This window comes from Lolium rigidum, chromosome 2, assembly GCF_022539505.1.
Source record: "Lolium rigidum isolate FL_2022 chromosome 2, APGP_CSIRO_Lrig_0.1, whole genome shotgun sequence".
NCBI classification, from domain to species: Eukaryota; Viridiplantae; Streptophyta; class Magnoliopsida; order Poales; family Poaceae; genus Lolium; species Lolium rigidum.
In genome coordinates this window covers 281,759,435-281,776,415 of record NC_061509.1, presented here as the reverse complement: position 1 = coordinate 281,776,415, position 16,981 = coordinate 281,759,435, and the positions used below count along the sequence as shown (strand labels likewise).

The 16,981-nt window shown below is 42.6% G+C and overlaps 2 protein-coding genes across 2 annotated transcripts; both read right to left on the bottom strand.

Annotated features, from left to right (window-relative positions):
- Positions 1-4,266: 4,266 nt before the first annotated feature.
- LOC124691045 (putative F-box protein PP2-B12) lies at positions 4,267-6,116 on the bottom strand. The gene is made up of 3 exons (XM_047224333.1): positions 5,835-6,116; positions 5,589-5,710; positions 4,267-4,786 (listed from the first exon to the last, which is right to left on the bottom strand). The coding sequence occupies exons 1-3, from the start codon at positions 6,114-6,116 to the stop codon at positions 4,267-4,269; spliced, it is 924 nt and encodes a 307-aa protein (XP_047080289.1).
- A 3,504-nt stretch (positions 6,117-9,620) lies between these two features.
- Positions 9,621-15,828, bottom strand: LOC124693550 (translation initiation factor eIF-2B subunit epsilon-like). The gene is made up of 15 exons (XM_047227027.1): positions 15,691-15,828; positions 15,371-15,610; positions 14,395-14,709; positions 14,158-14,265; positions 13,837-14,029; positions 13,271-13,533; positions 13,011-13,140; positions 12,822-12,895; positions 12,438-12,683; positions 12,289-12,362; positions 11,571-11,662; positions 11,166-11,248; positions 10,619-10,690; positions 10,343-10,468; positions 9,621-9,927 (listed from the first exon to the last, which is right to left on the bottom strand). The coding sequence occupies exons 1-15, from the start codon at positions 15,826-15,828 to the stop codon at positions 9,880-9,882; spliced, it is 2,202 nt and encodes a 733-aa protein (XP_047082983.1). The 3' UTR covers positions 9,621-9,879.
- Positions 15,829-16,981: the final 1,153 nt, after the last annotated feature.

Sequence of the window (16,981 nt, the reverse complement as noted above, 5' to 3'; positions counted from 1 at the left end):
TTTTATTTTTACACTTTGTTTTAGTAGAAAGATAATTTTTACCCATATAATTGTTAATCCCGATCATTTTTATTTGTTTATTTCTTCCTCGGTACTATTTTGGTGAACCCATTTGCGGAAACCTATGTATAAGGGCGGTATAGATCCCCCGGGACCCCGGTCTAGGGTTTCCCGTAAATCGAGCCTCGGAGGGTGTGACTGCCCAAAACTTGTGTGTGTCCACATGGCATGCACAAAATGTATCTGATATGGTTTTATATGCAAGGCTACCCCCATGTGTGTCTGGCTTCTCGGACATGGGGTTCCGACACTTAGGCAGATTCTGGACGATAGGGGGAACTCACTGGGGGGTGAACCGGAGGGGGCCTTTAGATCATATGGGTTGATCCTTGTTCAAACATGTACCTATGACCTAACCAAGTTCAAATGGAGACATATGCCCACCGGGAGACCCCCACTGGGATGTAGTCAAAGGGGTAGACCGCGCGGTCAATAGAAGTAGGGTTTCGTCAGAAATCGAGCCTCGAAGGGTGTGAATGGCTCCAAAACTTGTGTGTGTCCACATGGCATGCACAAAATTGATTTAAGATAGTTTTATATGCAAGCCTACCCCCAGGTGTGTCTGGCTTCTCGGACATGGGTTCCTACACTTAGAGAAAATTACAAAAAACCACCACATTTCAGTCATGTGTAACAAAAAAACAATTTACATTCTATTTTAAAAACCCACCACTCTACGGTTAACACGTAACAAATAGCATTGGTTCCTCTCTATCGATCGACTAATCACATAACCGACAGGTGGGTCTAGTTGTAAGGCTGATGTGGCACGCCAAAACCGTTTAAGAGATACACACGAGAGACTAACTCATGTTCTGGGTTTTTCTGTAAAATTAGAGTGACCCCACATCATATCAATCTCTTCTCTCCTCTAAAAAAAATGGAAAGAGGTCATGACCCAGACGTACACTAGAACGACAAGGTTACGGAGAGGCACGAGCGTTGCCGCCACCGCTGCGCCCGTTGGCCACGAGCAGCTCGATCCCCCCCCCCCCCACGTGTCGCGAGAAACTCCTCCTCCCCCCCCCCGCGCGGTCCCTCCTCGCCTCCCCGTTGTTGCTGCTATAGCCGTCGGTCGCGGTCCCTCCGCATCCCTCCTCACGTTCTCACTGCCGCCGGCCGCGAGATGCTCACTGTCATCGCTTCTTGCGGTAGAGACCCTCCCATTCATGCGCCGAAGGGACCAAGACTGAGCTTGACAATCCCGTCCTCCCACGCATCCTGCTCCTGCTGCACATCCCATGCATCCGCTCGTCCTCCACATCTTCTGCCTCCGCCCCGTCCTCCCGCGCATCCTCACCGGCGAGTAGCCACTCCTAAACCCGCAGCTATGACCACCATTACCAGAGGACCATTTTGGTTCCTTTCTGTGAACTAGAGTGTCGTCTCTTCTGTGCATGGGTGGCGCCATGTCCCCGGACAACAGGGAGGTGACGGAGGCCAAGGCGGTGCGGCCACATTGAGGGGAGCAACAGTTAGCTGACCAGCGGTGGGGATGCATGTAATGCAGGGAAGACGACATGATACCCCCAACATTAGAATTTGTAATGTATGAAGGTCTTCTTTGCAAAATGCAAATGCCACGTCACCCTAACAACAAGACCCACCTATCAGTTATGTGATTAAACAAGCTTTAGAGAGGAATCAGTGGTATTTGTTACGTACTTAGTGTTAATCGTAGAGTGGTGGTTTTTTATTACACGTGACTGAAATGTGGTGGTTTTTTGTAATTATCTTGGTCATTGGCTATGGCCATGGTATGCATGGACATGCCGGCATTTTCTTTTCTGCGTGACGCTGAACCGGTGGAGCTAGCACGCATGATATTGTGATGAATATTTCTGGTAAAATCAAAAATTAAAAGGTTATATTTCACATACTTAGAATCCAATTGGCTTTGTAGTCGACTTTGTCTCCGCGTGATATTCAAACTTATCCAATAATGTTTTTTCACCTTCAAAGTAGCAAACTCACCATTTCTTGCCATCATGTTGTTACTAAAGTTATCATGTGTAACTTCTCACAAAATAGGTTAGCAATTTGTGTTTTTTCCTCATAACAAAGGAGACCCACTTTTTTCCAAAATATAACGATGTGGTGTCTGGTTTTGAAGCCCTCGTCAATACAGAGCCAACAGTTTAAACAGATTGCGAGTCGGTCAAGAGGATTGAGCTGCAAATCAGTTTCAGTTTACATTACTAGTTCGCAATGTGCTCCAGTTGTTCTCCATATATGTACTTACCAGCCTCTCACTCTGTAATCACCTTGTAAAATTTTAAGTTGTAATATCTCTTCTGTCAAAGTTTTTCTTTCGAAGTTATCTGATGAGATAAGACCAGGGTCACTCCAAATAAAAAATGGACCCATGGACAACTTAAATAAATAAACCATGTCAAAATTTAATACTAAACTTTTATACCTCTTTTAAATTTATCTTTTAACATATCATAGTCTTAAGGAGTACACAACAATGTTGATCATTAGTTGTGGAGTTTTATTATCCAGTTGTAATAAGTTGGCTTGTCTGAAAATTAAATTGCATGTTGTAATGAAAGTTTTGTGTGAACTAATTTTTCATTATATATATGTGTGTATGCATGTATGTGTGTTTGCATTTTGAATGCCATTATATATCATGATATAGATCTTTCAACGGCACGCTCAAACAAATATCTTACTAGTGGTTCTAGTGTAATAGGTTGTAAGTATAATGGTGGAAGTTTATATAGTATAAAATGAATCACTGATAAGTGTGTCTTGAAGTTCGGATTGGTAATATATTAATATGTTATTCTAAGATGTTTCACCCTACAAAACTGGTGCAGTGCAAGACCATTAGCATGAAATTATGCATGGACTTTTGATAGAAAAGTTAATTTTCCTAATATCCTAGGACTTGAAATATATTTCTCATATTTTGAGGCATGTAAACAAAACATACTCTAGGAAAGTGAAGATAGAGGATATCTTGGCTATGTGGGTTAAGAGAAAGTATTCCAATTATATATTTACAACATTCGGTGGAAAAAGATCTATTATGATGTCAATGCATAAGATGTCTACCCTTATATTGTAATATCAGCTTAATGTACAATGTGCATTGACAAACCTAGCACAAATAATAGTTAAGTTCACTATGTTAAAAAGACGTGGGACCATCGATGGACCAGCTATCACGATTCATATAACCTAACAGTAGTAAATTCATCTCTCGGTGACCCCGCCGGGCAGCCGCCTAGGCTTCGTTGTGGACTCTTCGTCGGGGTTGTAGTACGGTATTACTTTAGTCACCGGTTTAGGTGGCCAAATACTAGTTGGTGTGATGTGTGTGAGCTTTGCCAAGGATCTACTTAAGAGTTTGCTCAGCCATTGCAACCAAGCACTGAGAATTTTTGCATAACAGAAGCACACACATACAACCCAATTAATGGCAGGCTTAGCTTTCTATTCACATGAAAGACAAGGTCATGGGCCGGATAATCTAACAACTTGTGCAGAAAGTGGCTTCAGGCCTGCATATGTCCAACCAGGCTTTCACATGTCTGGTGGCTAATATGCATGCAGATTCTTTTTTTTAAATGCATGCAGATTAAGGGTGCGATGAACCATGTATTTAGATGTACCATGTAGTTACAATACTACCTCCGTTTCAAAGCGTAAGACTTATATTTGAATATAAGTCAAACTGAGTAAAGTTTGACCAGGTTTTAAGAAAAATCTACCAATAAATATGATATTTGGTAGATATCGTATGAAAATATATTCCATTATCTATCTATTATACTAATTTATATTTTACATGTTAATGATTTTTGGTAAAAAAATTATCGAACTTAACATAGTTTAACTTTCAAAAAATAATATATGTCTTAACCTTTAGAATACATATTTAACATATTGTACATGCTTAATGCAGATGCAGGTACGACAACCCTCTGCTGGCCCCATGCGTTGATCGCAATCGGTCTGTCCACATCAAAGCCTTAATCCAGTCGGGACATGTGCATACACATAAAGCTGCATTTGTACTCTGCCCAAACGTACGTGCAACCCACGTACGTCTTGCACGTCACGTCGTGCTGACGATAATTTTAGCATTACTTCGTTCCTAGTTGCATGCGTCAATTTTGTTTGCTCTAAAATCAGCACATCTCCGAAGGAAAAAAAAAAAGAGGAAGCAAATCAATCCATCAAGGCATCAACACACTAGTTAGCATGCTTGGGCCTTATCTCGATGCCCTGCACGATGAGCCCTCTCTTCCACCGCCGGCACTCCACCTCCTTGAAGCTCACCTCGACCACGCCCTCATCACCGGCCACGGTGAACTCGCCTAGCTCAACCTCCTTCCACCCGTCTCCTCTCCGGCGGGGGCACCTGATGTCCATGTCGGCCTCTCTCGTCACCTTTCGCCCGTAATTCTTCCATGGCCGCACGTACTCCTGCCTCCGCCGGTGCATCGTCATCTCCTCCTCCCCCTGCATATGTTGTAGGCAAAGGGTATGCTCCGTCGATGTCGATGTCGGCTTGGTGTTACTAGAGACGACGACGGTGACCGTGGCCTTGGGAGGCAGCATGCCAATGTGGCACTCGAGACCGTATGAGTCATCATTGATGGAGAATACGAGGTAGGCAACATAAGTGATCCGGGGAGAGAGCGACGAGAGTTGCAGCTTCCCGGTGATCTCAAGCCAGCACACGTCGACCAGCTCAGCGACCTCAGGAAACCTATAATCACAAAAATATAAAATTAAGAAACCGTTCAATAATGTAATTATAAGCCATTTTAGCAAATTAAAATAGTAGTTTGCTAATGTACGGCTTATATTAGTTATGGTAATTAAATTAATTAACTTGATCAAGCCCATTAGCTGCCAGCATGCATGCTGCATGCAGATGAGGAGGCTAGCTACCACGCGTCCACGTACATGCATATGCATCCATGGAGGCCGACGTGTGTATGAACAGTTTAGTGTAGGAAATGCCATTTTGTTTTCTTTCTCGAAAAGGGGTATCCTGGCCTCTTCGACAGAAAATGCCTTTATAAAACAGCAAGAACACGGTCACGGACTCACGGGTCAGAGCAGAGCAACACATGCGAAGATTTGTTCAGTTTTTCGGAATTTATTCGGTCAACAAAAGCACACGTACGTTTGGTGAGTTGAGAAAATATATATATATAGTTGAGCTGTGGTGGTAGTGGCACGGCGATCAACTACTACCTACTAAGTACTTAGGAGGCAAGTAAGGAACAATGGAACATACAAACCAATGTGTGTGCTGATCTTGTGGAATATTCTAATCTATCTGTATATCTCAAACATGTTGAAAGTAACAACCTTTGCTCCACCACATACTAATGTTCGAAGTACTGTACCTTCCTCTAATCTATAATAAGTGTCGAAAATTTAGCTTAAATTTAATCCAAAATAACTTGGCGGTGCATGGTGAGTTCATATTATCAGCCAACCTAGAGCTGCCACACACCCACATGTACATCGTATGCAGGAAGAAGCAATGTACTAGGTACCTTGATCCGGGGAGGTCGGCAGTCCATGTCCAGCACGATGGGTCGTCTCCGCACACGATGCTCAGCGCCCGTGCCGACAGCATCCAGCATTTCGCGCCGCTGCGTCTGTCCAGTCCGAAGCTCTAAATTAAACACGTGCAAAGCCATTGATCAGTCACTTCTCCTAGCTTGTACGTCTAATCATGATGATTAGCGAACAATGCAAGTGAATTAGTAGCAATGAGAACTAGTTAATTAAGCACGCACCATGGTGGCGCCGTCGAGGAGGACGGGCTGGTTGCAGAGCCGCGTGAAGAGCTCCTTCTTGGAGCACTCGCGGTGGCCGCCGTCGTCGGCGCGGGCGAGCACGGCGGCGTGGTCGCGCGGCAGGAAGCGGTCCCAGACGGCGTCGGAGTCGGCCGCGGCCCTGAACGCCGGCGACACGGCCGAGGAGCTGCACGCGTCCCCGGGCGTCGTCATGGCGATCGCGTGAGCAACGCACTCCTCCGGCAGCCGGTAGATCGCCGCCGCTGCCGCCACGCTCTCCATGTATTGCTCTGCCCCGTGCTCTGCTATGCTGACTCGGAGTACGTTGTGCCTTGATATGACGTACGTGATCGCATTGATGGATGGATGGATGGATTGGGAAATGGCGGCGCGCGGCCGGGCTACTTATAATGGCGCCGCCCGACCGGGAGAAGGGAGGGTGGAGAGAGAAGCTTAAGGGCTAAGGCTCACGGGCACAGTGAGTGGCTCGAGCGAGCTTTGGGTTGGGTCGGAGCTTAGCTAGCTAGGTAGCTTTGCTGACTCGGATCTGGGTTTGTTAAAACGAAAAGGGTATATAGTGGTGAGGTATTCCAGCCGGAGCCGGAGCCGGAGGAGATTCTGGTGTGCCCCGCACACCCCATGCTTCGATCGGGGCTTTCTCGTCGACAGCCTGGTGGACACGCGGTGGCTTTGGGAGTATCTTGTTCTGCTTCCTGCTTGGTGTTGAACGAGGGAACGTCATCCCCGGCCGCCTTCTAGCTCCATCCAACACATACTCGGACTTGGAGCGATTCGATTTGGAAGAGCTTGGAAGTCGGCAAAGAGACGATGGATTTCTTTTTTTCTGTTTGATACTTTTTGGGTAATGAGAAATTAATGATTTCGATAATATTCTCAATAGACTCCTCGCGCAAAAACAATTCTCAATAGACTAAGTGGACTCTTTGGCCTATAGAATTGCACCGTGATTCGTGCTATCATGAGTTGCAACTTAGGTTGCTATTGGTATTTGTCTACTTGCATAGGGTGGTAATCGAGAAAAACCGCAAGAACCGTTTGATTGCCTCGTTAATCGTGTTAGTTATATATAAGATACAACTGAGAAAAATGTGATTGCTTCGTGATTCGTTCTAGTCACAAGTTTTACCTCAGGCTCCAACTAAGATTGAATAACACCATCCCAATGAGAAATAGTCTCACCCAAAAATTCAGTATTAGTCGATCCATCGAGAAATGGTTCTAACTTAGAGAACATTAATCCATGATGGAACTCAGTATTTTGTAAGTTGGATGCCTTAGATTAGATTCGGTTATAATCCATCTCTACCAAAATTTAGTGTATATAAGTAGTTTTAAAGTTTTGATCAAATATACAAAAAAAACCATTTTACATCTACCACATCTAATCAATATTTGTAGAACTATCATAAAATATGCTTTTATATTTTCCGTCCCTGCAAAGGATGTATAAGATTTATCAAATTTAGATGTATCTAGTCACTATTTATTGTCTAGATATATTCGAATTTAGACAAAGTTAAAACATCCTTTTGGGACAGTGGTTTAATCGTAGATGTTATATTTTTCTACATACCTGGTCATAATTTATGTTGTTTAACTTTTGAAAAGATTCATATGCAGAAAATTTTGGCATACAGGGTTAGAAATAGCAACCCCTCTTATGTTATTTCTGTTTTTTAAGCAGTTGTTGCCACTATTTTAGATGGTACCCGGCAAATCCAAATGTTAAAGCATATACTACATCCATTGTATTTAGGGATGGAAATTTTATGCATGGACTTGGGTACCCATGGATAACGCGTCCTTCAGATATAATTCCACGTATTTTCACCAACGGTTACCTGCAAATAGGGTTGAACTGATGAGTTGCTCGACTCATTAAGCTCATGATCATTACGGCTCAGATCGTTAAACTCGTTAAGAATAACAACACGTTTTTGGATTTGTTCGTTATACGCTCATAAGCGCTCACGAGTTGCTTGTCAATATTTTAAAGAAATGGCTACCGACACGCCGCCACTGAAGTCGAGACGAGACGAGCAGAGAAATCAAAGAGAGGATTGATGATGTGTCAAAGGGGATTTAACATTTAGTGGGCAGCGGAAAACCCTAGCCGCCTCCCTAACCCTAGCCGCCTCCAGTTTATCCTCCTCCATAGATTGGTTCCCCCTCCTCCAGTCGGCTTCGTCGGCGTCAGGAGGAGTGGAGAACCCGATCTATGCGTGGAGTTTTGATTAAAAGTATTGTTTTCATTAGATTATGTTAGGATTTTGGTAGCCGCCTTCTTGTTGGTTTCCCCTCAATGGAGATGGCATCGTATGCAATAAGTGATCTTCGGCCTTTCGTTCGGCGACGAGATCTTCTTCCCGGCGTCAATGGTGGTGTTGAACAATCACAATTTTCTAGGTATGGGTCTTTGGATCTTGCTTCGCCAGATCAATTTTGGATCTTTTGTCGTTGTTGCCGCGAGGAGGATTATCCTCGCAGTTTTTGTCCCGGCTGCTACGTCCTCGACAATGGTGATTCGTACTCTCGGCTCTCCATCGACGACGACAAAGCTAGTTGGTTATTATTCCCTGATATACTGGTGTTGATACTCTTGCCGATGTTGTATGACTGCTTTAATGGTTGCGTGCGTGCACGCAGTCTTGGCATTGCGGCTCAAAAAATTATGGGAGAACTTTCGTCGGTATCTACAGGTCTATGGTTCGTTATGTATCTTTGGCTGCCTTCACAAGAGTACAAGATTGTGTTCGGAAGAAGAAAGAAATTGAAGACCTCGAAGATTTGTTACTATCTTTTAGACTTTATTTTGTAATCGTTGGAGTCAGTTCATGTATCTCTACCATGTACTATTTGTTACTATGAATATATGTGGTATTGATTGTCAAAAAAAAACATTTAGTGGGCAGCGCTCGGCTGGGAGCCTTGATAGTTGGGCCGAGCGTTTGGGGTTTGGTAGTTTCAAGTTTTTGAGTTAGATGGACTTCAAATTAACGAGCTTGCATGCGCAGAAACTTTGTTGCATGGATAATTTCGTTGGTGGGACAAACGGGGTTCATTGCCATCCTTCTTATTATTGCTCTATAAACTTTCTTGCTTCAGGTAAGAGCGGAGACGAAAGGTGGGCGAGCCTTACAGGCTCATTCAGCGGTAATCTTGAGAAGTTATGTTAGGTGAGTAAACGAACCTAACAAAGAGGGCATTGCAGCGACTTTCATAAGGTCAGAGTAACGCCATCTCAGCCATTGAACAACAAACAAATATACATATACAGCAAAGGGGAAGATAGTATTATTAAAAGATTAAAATTAAAACGTCACATGCAGAAGAACGACGAAACAGGTTGCTTAGCGCAGCCTCCGCTCACTAATCCCTCGAGGCGCTTTTTTCCTTCAGACCCCATGGACGTTTTTAACTCTTTCCTATCGACCTTTGATATTGCTCCTAGAAAAATAAAAGACCTTTGATTTTGCTGCACCCAAGCAGGATAGGGCCTTTAGGGATCTGAGCTAAGAAAACAGCGTGCTTTAACACAAGCCGAGGACCCTTTTGAGGTAAGATTAGTGCCGGATCTACGCAACCCACATGATCCATTGCCGCCTTTCGCGCAAGGGAGACTCACTCCGCTCCCTGCTTTCCTCCCCCACTACATCCCCCACAGCAGAAAGAAGACCAGGAAAAAAAGGAGGCCATATCTTACTAAAGCCTTCGCTAAAGATTGCGCTAGTGCTGGGCGCAAAGGAACACACATGGGGCGGACAATCAGCAAAACAAGCTTTCATGGAAGCATCGGCGAAGAAATACATATATCTACACTCTGCAGTTGTTCAGCGGTGGCCCATGCCTCATGGGCAAATGTTTTTTCCTCCTCCGATTGGTTAGGGACAAAACTGGGATTATGTAATGTACATCGAGCTTCCAAAACTTTCCGGCTGCAAACTCGCCAGGAAACCACTCAAATTGGACAACGAACGCGGCACCCCTCTGAGGTTGGAAAAGGGTGCAAGTATGGGCTACAAATCTACTCTTCTTCATCTTCATCCTCCTCTTCTTCAGCTTCCTTAAGCCACTGCCAAGAAAAGGAATTGGTGAGAAGTTAGTATACTTAAGACAAGTGAAGATCTCATCGGAAGTTGATTTTGATAATCATATCATATTGTTGAGTTTTTGTCATGTCAACTCCATAGATGGTACACGGTTGGTGGATAAAATACTACTGTCGTCACAGAGTGATTTAAGACAATCAGCTAAATTTAAAAGCAATAAACAACAAGAGTAAAGTGTAATAGTTCAAGAAGAATGGTTAGGTTATGACGGAAGATTTCAGATCAGAGAAAATAACTAAAGAGATAGAAAGACATTAATACGCCATGAATATATGTGGACTGAAAACTGGTACAGTGATCATGCAATAACTTATATTGGTTCTGTAAATGTCATGCAAAATGAAAAGGGAAAACTCAGCTTTAGTGGAGCAGATATACCTGAATAAAAGCATCAGACTGTTTAACGAAAACTTTATCAGACTCATCGGCATTCGCTTTTTCTTCCGCCCATCTCAAAATTGCATCTTCGCTAACTAGCTCCTTATCATAGAGATAAGGCAATATCTGCGATCAATAGCAAAATTATCGAAACCAACAAAAACAGCATCATAAATTTCCAAATAGTGCACACCACCCAGCGATGCAAAGAAAACAACAGATATATATGGTCAATAAAAATATAAATGACCTGTCTGCAATTAAATAGTACTTTACCTTTGAAAAAAGTGCAGAGAATTCTTTTGTGATATCTTGACACATTTCCTCAAACTTCAAAAGTATTTCCATCTGCATCATCACAAAATGATTCATTTAGGCCATTTCAAATATCAAATGACAAAGACACTAAGTCACACAATAATAAGGAATAACTCATGCATGTTTCTTTTGTAAAAATCCGTGGGGCACCCAATTTTCAGACTGGCCCTAAAACTCGCAACAGAGGCCCTGACAGAGTGCTCATGCTCCAACACAGAAATCTGGTATTCGGATCACCACAACTACCATACTACCAATTACATACAGGGTCATTTCAGTTAGGATTTGTCATATGCTCGAAATAGATAAGAAAGCAACCCACGCTGACTAAAATATTGAAGAAAACTGTAGACATGATTAAACCTGACAACAGATACATTGGACAGAACACTACTTTAAAATCATTAAACCTGAAACTATTTGTGCAGACCTAAGTTCAAAATTTTCAGCATATGATACTTATGCAGACTTCAAGGTATTCATCCAGTATATCGTTGAGCCATACCTCCTCATCAACCGTCTTGGTGTAATTGCGTAAAAGGTCCCTCCACTTGGTAAGCGCATCTGCAGTTGCCTTTAGAAGACTCTCTGTATAAAGAGGGAAGCAAGATAAACAAGCTTATGTTACCAGTGTTCAGGATCTAACAGCTATAGGGAGAAGCATCCTATATTAAAAACTCTACAACACATAAGTTCTCCAGTAAGAATGATTCGGTCATGTTTGCGATAGACGAAATGTAATATTTTGTGCAAATCCGATAAAGTCTCTACCAAAACCAAATATCCAAGCTAATCTCCTCACTAAACTGGGTCTTTTCAATTACAGTTAAAACAGGCAAATAGCTAATGACCAAATCATAATCCCAGTTTCAAGTTCATAAAACTATAAATTATGACCTATAAATCATACCAGTAGTAGATTGTGCAGCCACTAGTGCACTCCTCATGATCGAATAAAAAACTGCTCCAGCACAATCTGCATGCTGAAGGCTATAAGACAACCTGAAAATCGCAAACAACATAATCAGCCATGCTGAATATAACAAGATAGACAAAACTAAAGAACTGGCATAATCTGTTGGTGATTTGAATGTTGAATAGATGGCTTTTATCAAAAACGACAGGCACCTGCATATGTAACTTTGACCAAACAACTAGAAAATCATATGACGAAAAATCAAAGAGAACAACTAATTCATCACGGTCAAGCCATAAATTAGAACAAGACACTGCAAACATCTTTCATACTCTACATGAGCAAAACTAGTGGTTAGGAAACAGAATGTTAATCCAAATTCACATGCTTAATTAACATTGAAAGTAAATATTGTTTGCCATTTGAGATGGTGTGATGTTCCTGAAGAATAAATTGTAAGTAGAATATGACTTTCCAGCTAGTTATATGTTACATATGGGGAAAAAGTGATATGTATATTTCAATTCTTTTTTTCATTAAACTGCCCTTTCATCTGCTTGTGTTTCCATTGCTGCCCGAAAAAGAAAAAGAAAAAGAGAACAGTGAGAGAACCAAAGTAAATGTTGTCCTGGACAAACTGACTTATATGTGTTCTAATTGTATATATCTCGAAATCCATACATATTCCAGTGGAACAGAAAAGAGTTTACACCTGAGCGCATTAATTTCTAGTATCAAGTTGTCTTGATGAACCCCATCAAGTGCTCGTTGGAATGTCTCTTCGACCTAAGTAGGGTAAACCAATCAGCAAAGGGGGGAAATAAAAACAGTATGAAAATCCCAATTTTATGCTATACTAACCTCTTTCTCAAACTTAGTATAATCATCATCCTCAACCACACTAATCTCGGAATCATTGTCATGGTCTGCTTCACGTAGACGGTTGTTCAAGTCTTCTTCTGATCCATCGGCGTCATCAACAGCAATAGCATGCTGCAACTCTTGAAGTTTTTCTTTAGGAATTGGAGCAATTGATTGTCTCCACTCCTCCTGAGTTCCAGTATCACCACTTGCCCATATGTAACCAAGGACACCAGAGGTACCAGTCTAAGCAATATCATAAACAGCACAGATCAAGACATGATAAATATATCACCAGGGTTCCTGGAAATCCTGACAACCACACAGTAATGGCAAAGCACACATTAAAGGAAATCTCTGCACCAGCTAAGACTAGAGTGATACCTCAGATGCCCCCAAGTCTTCATCTTCAGATTCGACAGTAGGGTGGTCGGCATTATTCCTCATGCTGGAAAAGGCTGCAAACCAAGTTCGAAGTAAAACATGAGTGTTACAGATTTGCATCGCCATGCGAAGAAAACAAAAAAGACTTGCATAAACAAGTAATGGAAACTTTAGGATCTACAAACTTACGTGGACTATCTGTAACTGCAGAATTGGTATCAGCATACTCAAGTTCCTCATCACTATCTTCATTTGAAGGCTTTTCAAGTAGTGAAACTTTTGAATAGGCGGGAACAACAACATTCTTTCCAACTTTAATCTGAAATAATACAAATAAGAATGTAATTCATATGAGCAAGACTGCACAGTAGAAAGTTACAACTGGTTTAGTCTGTTCCTAAATGAAAAATAAATAGCATAGAAACAAAATATTATATATAGCAAAATACCTTAAATGACAATATGCAGCCAGGCTCAACAACAGCACCTGCCCTTAAATGAACGTCATCGCAGACTAAGGAGTTACTCACTTTGCATCCATCTTCAATTATGACATTATCCCATATATAGGACCCGTGAATAAGAACGTTTTTCCCAATACTGCAACCTTCCCCAATGACTGAATTTGATACCTTGCACTGCTCCCCGATATTTGTACCATTGCCAATAACAGAATTCGCACCAATATGTGCAGAATGCGACAATGTTACATCTGGAAAAGATGTGAATTATGTGAAAATTTTCATATGTAGAAAGGTGATGTTATACAATTTACTGGATTGAAATATACCTGCACAACTAAGTGGTAGGTAAAAAATCATGCCCAAGAAACAAAAATCACAGTTTAAAACAGCCCATGTAACATTAGAAAGCATTTTAATATTACTGGCAACTAATATCTGCAACCTCTCTTCATCCCAAATCAAACATAATGATTCAATAACTTCATCTAGTGAACAATGAATCAGGGGGGCAAAAATAAATCTTTGTGGAATTATCCTTTCAATGAGCATACCTGCTGCCTTGTAAATTCCTTGCCGATGTAGTTTCATTTCATGGCAGTTACCAAAGGATAACACATCAGGCACCATAGGGTATGTCCATCTTTGTATTATATCTTTACTCACTGTATCATAGCTCCTGAAATTATCTACTCTTGCGGCATAGCTGGAGTGTATTTCATGAGTATAAATTTTGTACCCCATAATCTGGAAAGATTGGCAAGCCATTTTGATTGTAAGAAATGATACATTATAGCAGAATGATGATACTGCACTAAGAACAAGCATCATGGTTTCTTGTCTTACATAGGTCAACAGGTGGTGAATGGACTTACATCGTCAACTAGTAAACCCTTCACAAAATGACGCCGGAGATGTTGATAGTCAAAGTTGTCGGTAAAAAGACTAAGGACTTCCGGCGAGCAGATATCAATATAGCAATCCTGTCCCAAAAAGGAAAAATATGTGAAGTATTGAAGAATATCTATTCCTGATCTTGCAATGAAATAGCAAAACCTGAGCTTAGAGAAAACCATGTATCCATTGTTGAATTAACAAGTTTGAAAGCAAACCTCCATGTTATTATGCAACTGGAGAGTAGGATTACTGGCCAGTATATCTTTATCAATTGTCACGCACAGGTGTGAGGCATCAGCTCTATCCTCGTAATAAAGTAGCTCCTTGGTCTCAGGAGCTATAGCCATAACAATTTCATCATTCCCCAGACGTGTCTGCTGCGTCAGTACTGAAGGTTTTGACTGCTTTATAATCATAGTCATAACAGCAAGCGGGTCCTTTTTCCTTCTGTCCTTGTGCTCCTGGAGAGCATCTTTCAAGCTCATGTTGCTGATTGTATCACCACTGATGAGGATAAAATCCCCATTTATCTACATAAAAGGGATGGAAGCATCAAACAACTGAAAGCGTAAACGAAATGGCAGTAGTGCATGAAACTTTGAGAATGGGACAAGAAGCGAGAAAGTAAGACTGCACTATACATGTGTAGTAATAATTGAGACACAAGCTACAGCTACTTGGGCAAAAAGAATCAGACACGCAATACTATTCTAAGCAGGCAACACAATCACAGAGCTAAACGCTTGAAAAATATCAAGATTCCGCTAACCTAATACGTTCAGTATGATTTAATAGTTAAAACCTAAAACCAACTTTTTGGTTATAGCCATTTGGCACAAAAACCAACACTAGGTTTACCTCTGACTAGAAAATAATATGGTCATTTTTTTCATCGGTCTCTTGCTGATTGTAACTCTTTCCCAGATCCAGACTATCGAGACAACCAGTACTCAATGGGAAGCCACTGAAATTAACTGTTATGACACAAGGTAGTACAGTTATTATCTATTTTCCTTGAATAAACTGGAATGACACCCAAAGTTTTGTCCAATTTCACATATGTTAACCACCAGGTCTAAATCAATTGTCTACCCTAAGATAAATTGTTAATCAGTAAGAAGGACACCAAGAACTAATACTGATACCGCAGTGCTTCATAAGTCACGGAAAGTGTGGAGATCGGAGACTCACAACGCCGCGGCCGTACATGACGCGGAGCGCGTCGCCTGCGCTGATGGCGTCGTGCGACTCAACGGTTCTGACGGCCATCTCGCGGGCCGCGGGCTTCCCGGTCCAGCCGGCGTCCTGCAGGTGCTCCTTGACCTGCTGCGCGTGCGCGCAGCAGAAGACGAAGACCTCCTCCACGCCCGAGGTCTCCAGCCACGACAGCGTGTAGTCGATCATCGGCACGTTCACCAGCGGCAGCAGCACCTGCGGAGGCAGCTCGGTTCGATTCAGGTCCCGTGGGCGCGGATTGGGGGCGGTGGGGTTTGGGGGGCGGGATGCAGTACCTTGGGGCGCTCGAGGGTGATGGGGCGGAACTTGAGCGTGAAGCTGTCGGCGAGGAGCACGGCCTGGAGGGGCGAGCGCGAGAGCTCGTCGGCGTCGTCTCCGGCGGAGGCCCCGCCGCGCGACTTCTTCTGGGACATGGCTGCGGCGGCGGTGGCGGTGGCGGCGGCGGGTTGGGGAGGGGCTGGGGAAGGTTTAGGTTTGGGTCGCTGGCGCCGTCGTCGCCGCCGTGGTTCCGCAGGTGAGGAGGGAGGCGCAGTGGATCGTACCTGGGCTTTGGAGTTTGGGCCCTTTTCTACTCCTAGACCTAGTCTAGCAAAGTTCATACCAGATTAAGCCATCCGTCCAGCCCGCCTAAAGTTTTACGAAATAGTTATATCCACTACTTGCTAAAATCCAATACTACATCATAATGTATGGTACTCTATATAATTTAACGCACATTCTATTTTATCGGAACGTAAAGTTATTACTCATGAGGTATAACATATATGCGCCAAAAAATCAAATATCTAAAGACCTTGTGATTCATCGGAATGAAACACATAATATCAACATGATTTAAAACAGTAGTGTCATTCAAAATGATATCATTATTAAGTTTGGTTATCTTTCGGTATTTTTAATATTTAATAAATGACTCATCAAGATAAAATAAGAATAGCTCATTTATAACCGAAATGTGACCATAATAAGCTTTATTCATAAAATTAGAACCACGGGTTTGTCTCTGACTAAAAGAACATTTTCCGTTCTTATGAGTTTTGTGTGTTTGAAGTCAATACAGGTACAAGTTTATGTGTGTTGTTGCATACAGTTATATAGAAAGATGCTACACATTTACGTGCTGGAATAGATCACTCAAAAAAAAAGAAGGCTGTTGTGTTTTTTGCTCCGGCCGGTCTTTGGCGGAACTACCGCCCAGATTCCTCTGTCAGCGGCAACAGCACAGCACGCAGAAAAGGACTCGGAAGGAAGTTGGCTGGTAGCACCGACGACCGGTACTGTCGCCCTACTTCAAGTCCTACTTCCGGAAAGGCCGGAACTTGGTCGGTAGTACCGCTCGCCAGTACTACCGTCCTTGTTCCACCTGCGACGGTAGCAGCATTAGGTCAGCAGGAAGGAGCAACCTAATCGGAACTTCCGGCCCTTGTGGCACGTACTTACAGTATTACACAAAAACGTCCACAACGGTCATATCTGAAGCACATACTCATATAAATAGCCCTCTTCCCCAATGGAAGAGGTTGCACGTTCCAAAAAGAAGATCTCACCATTGTTGACCCACAATAA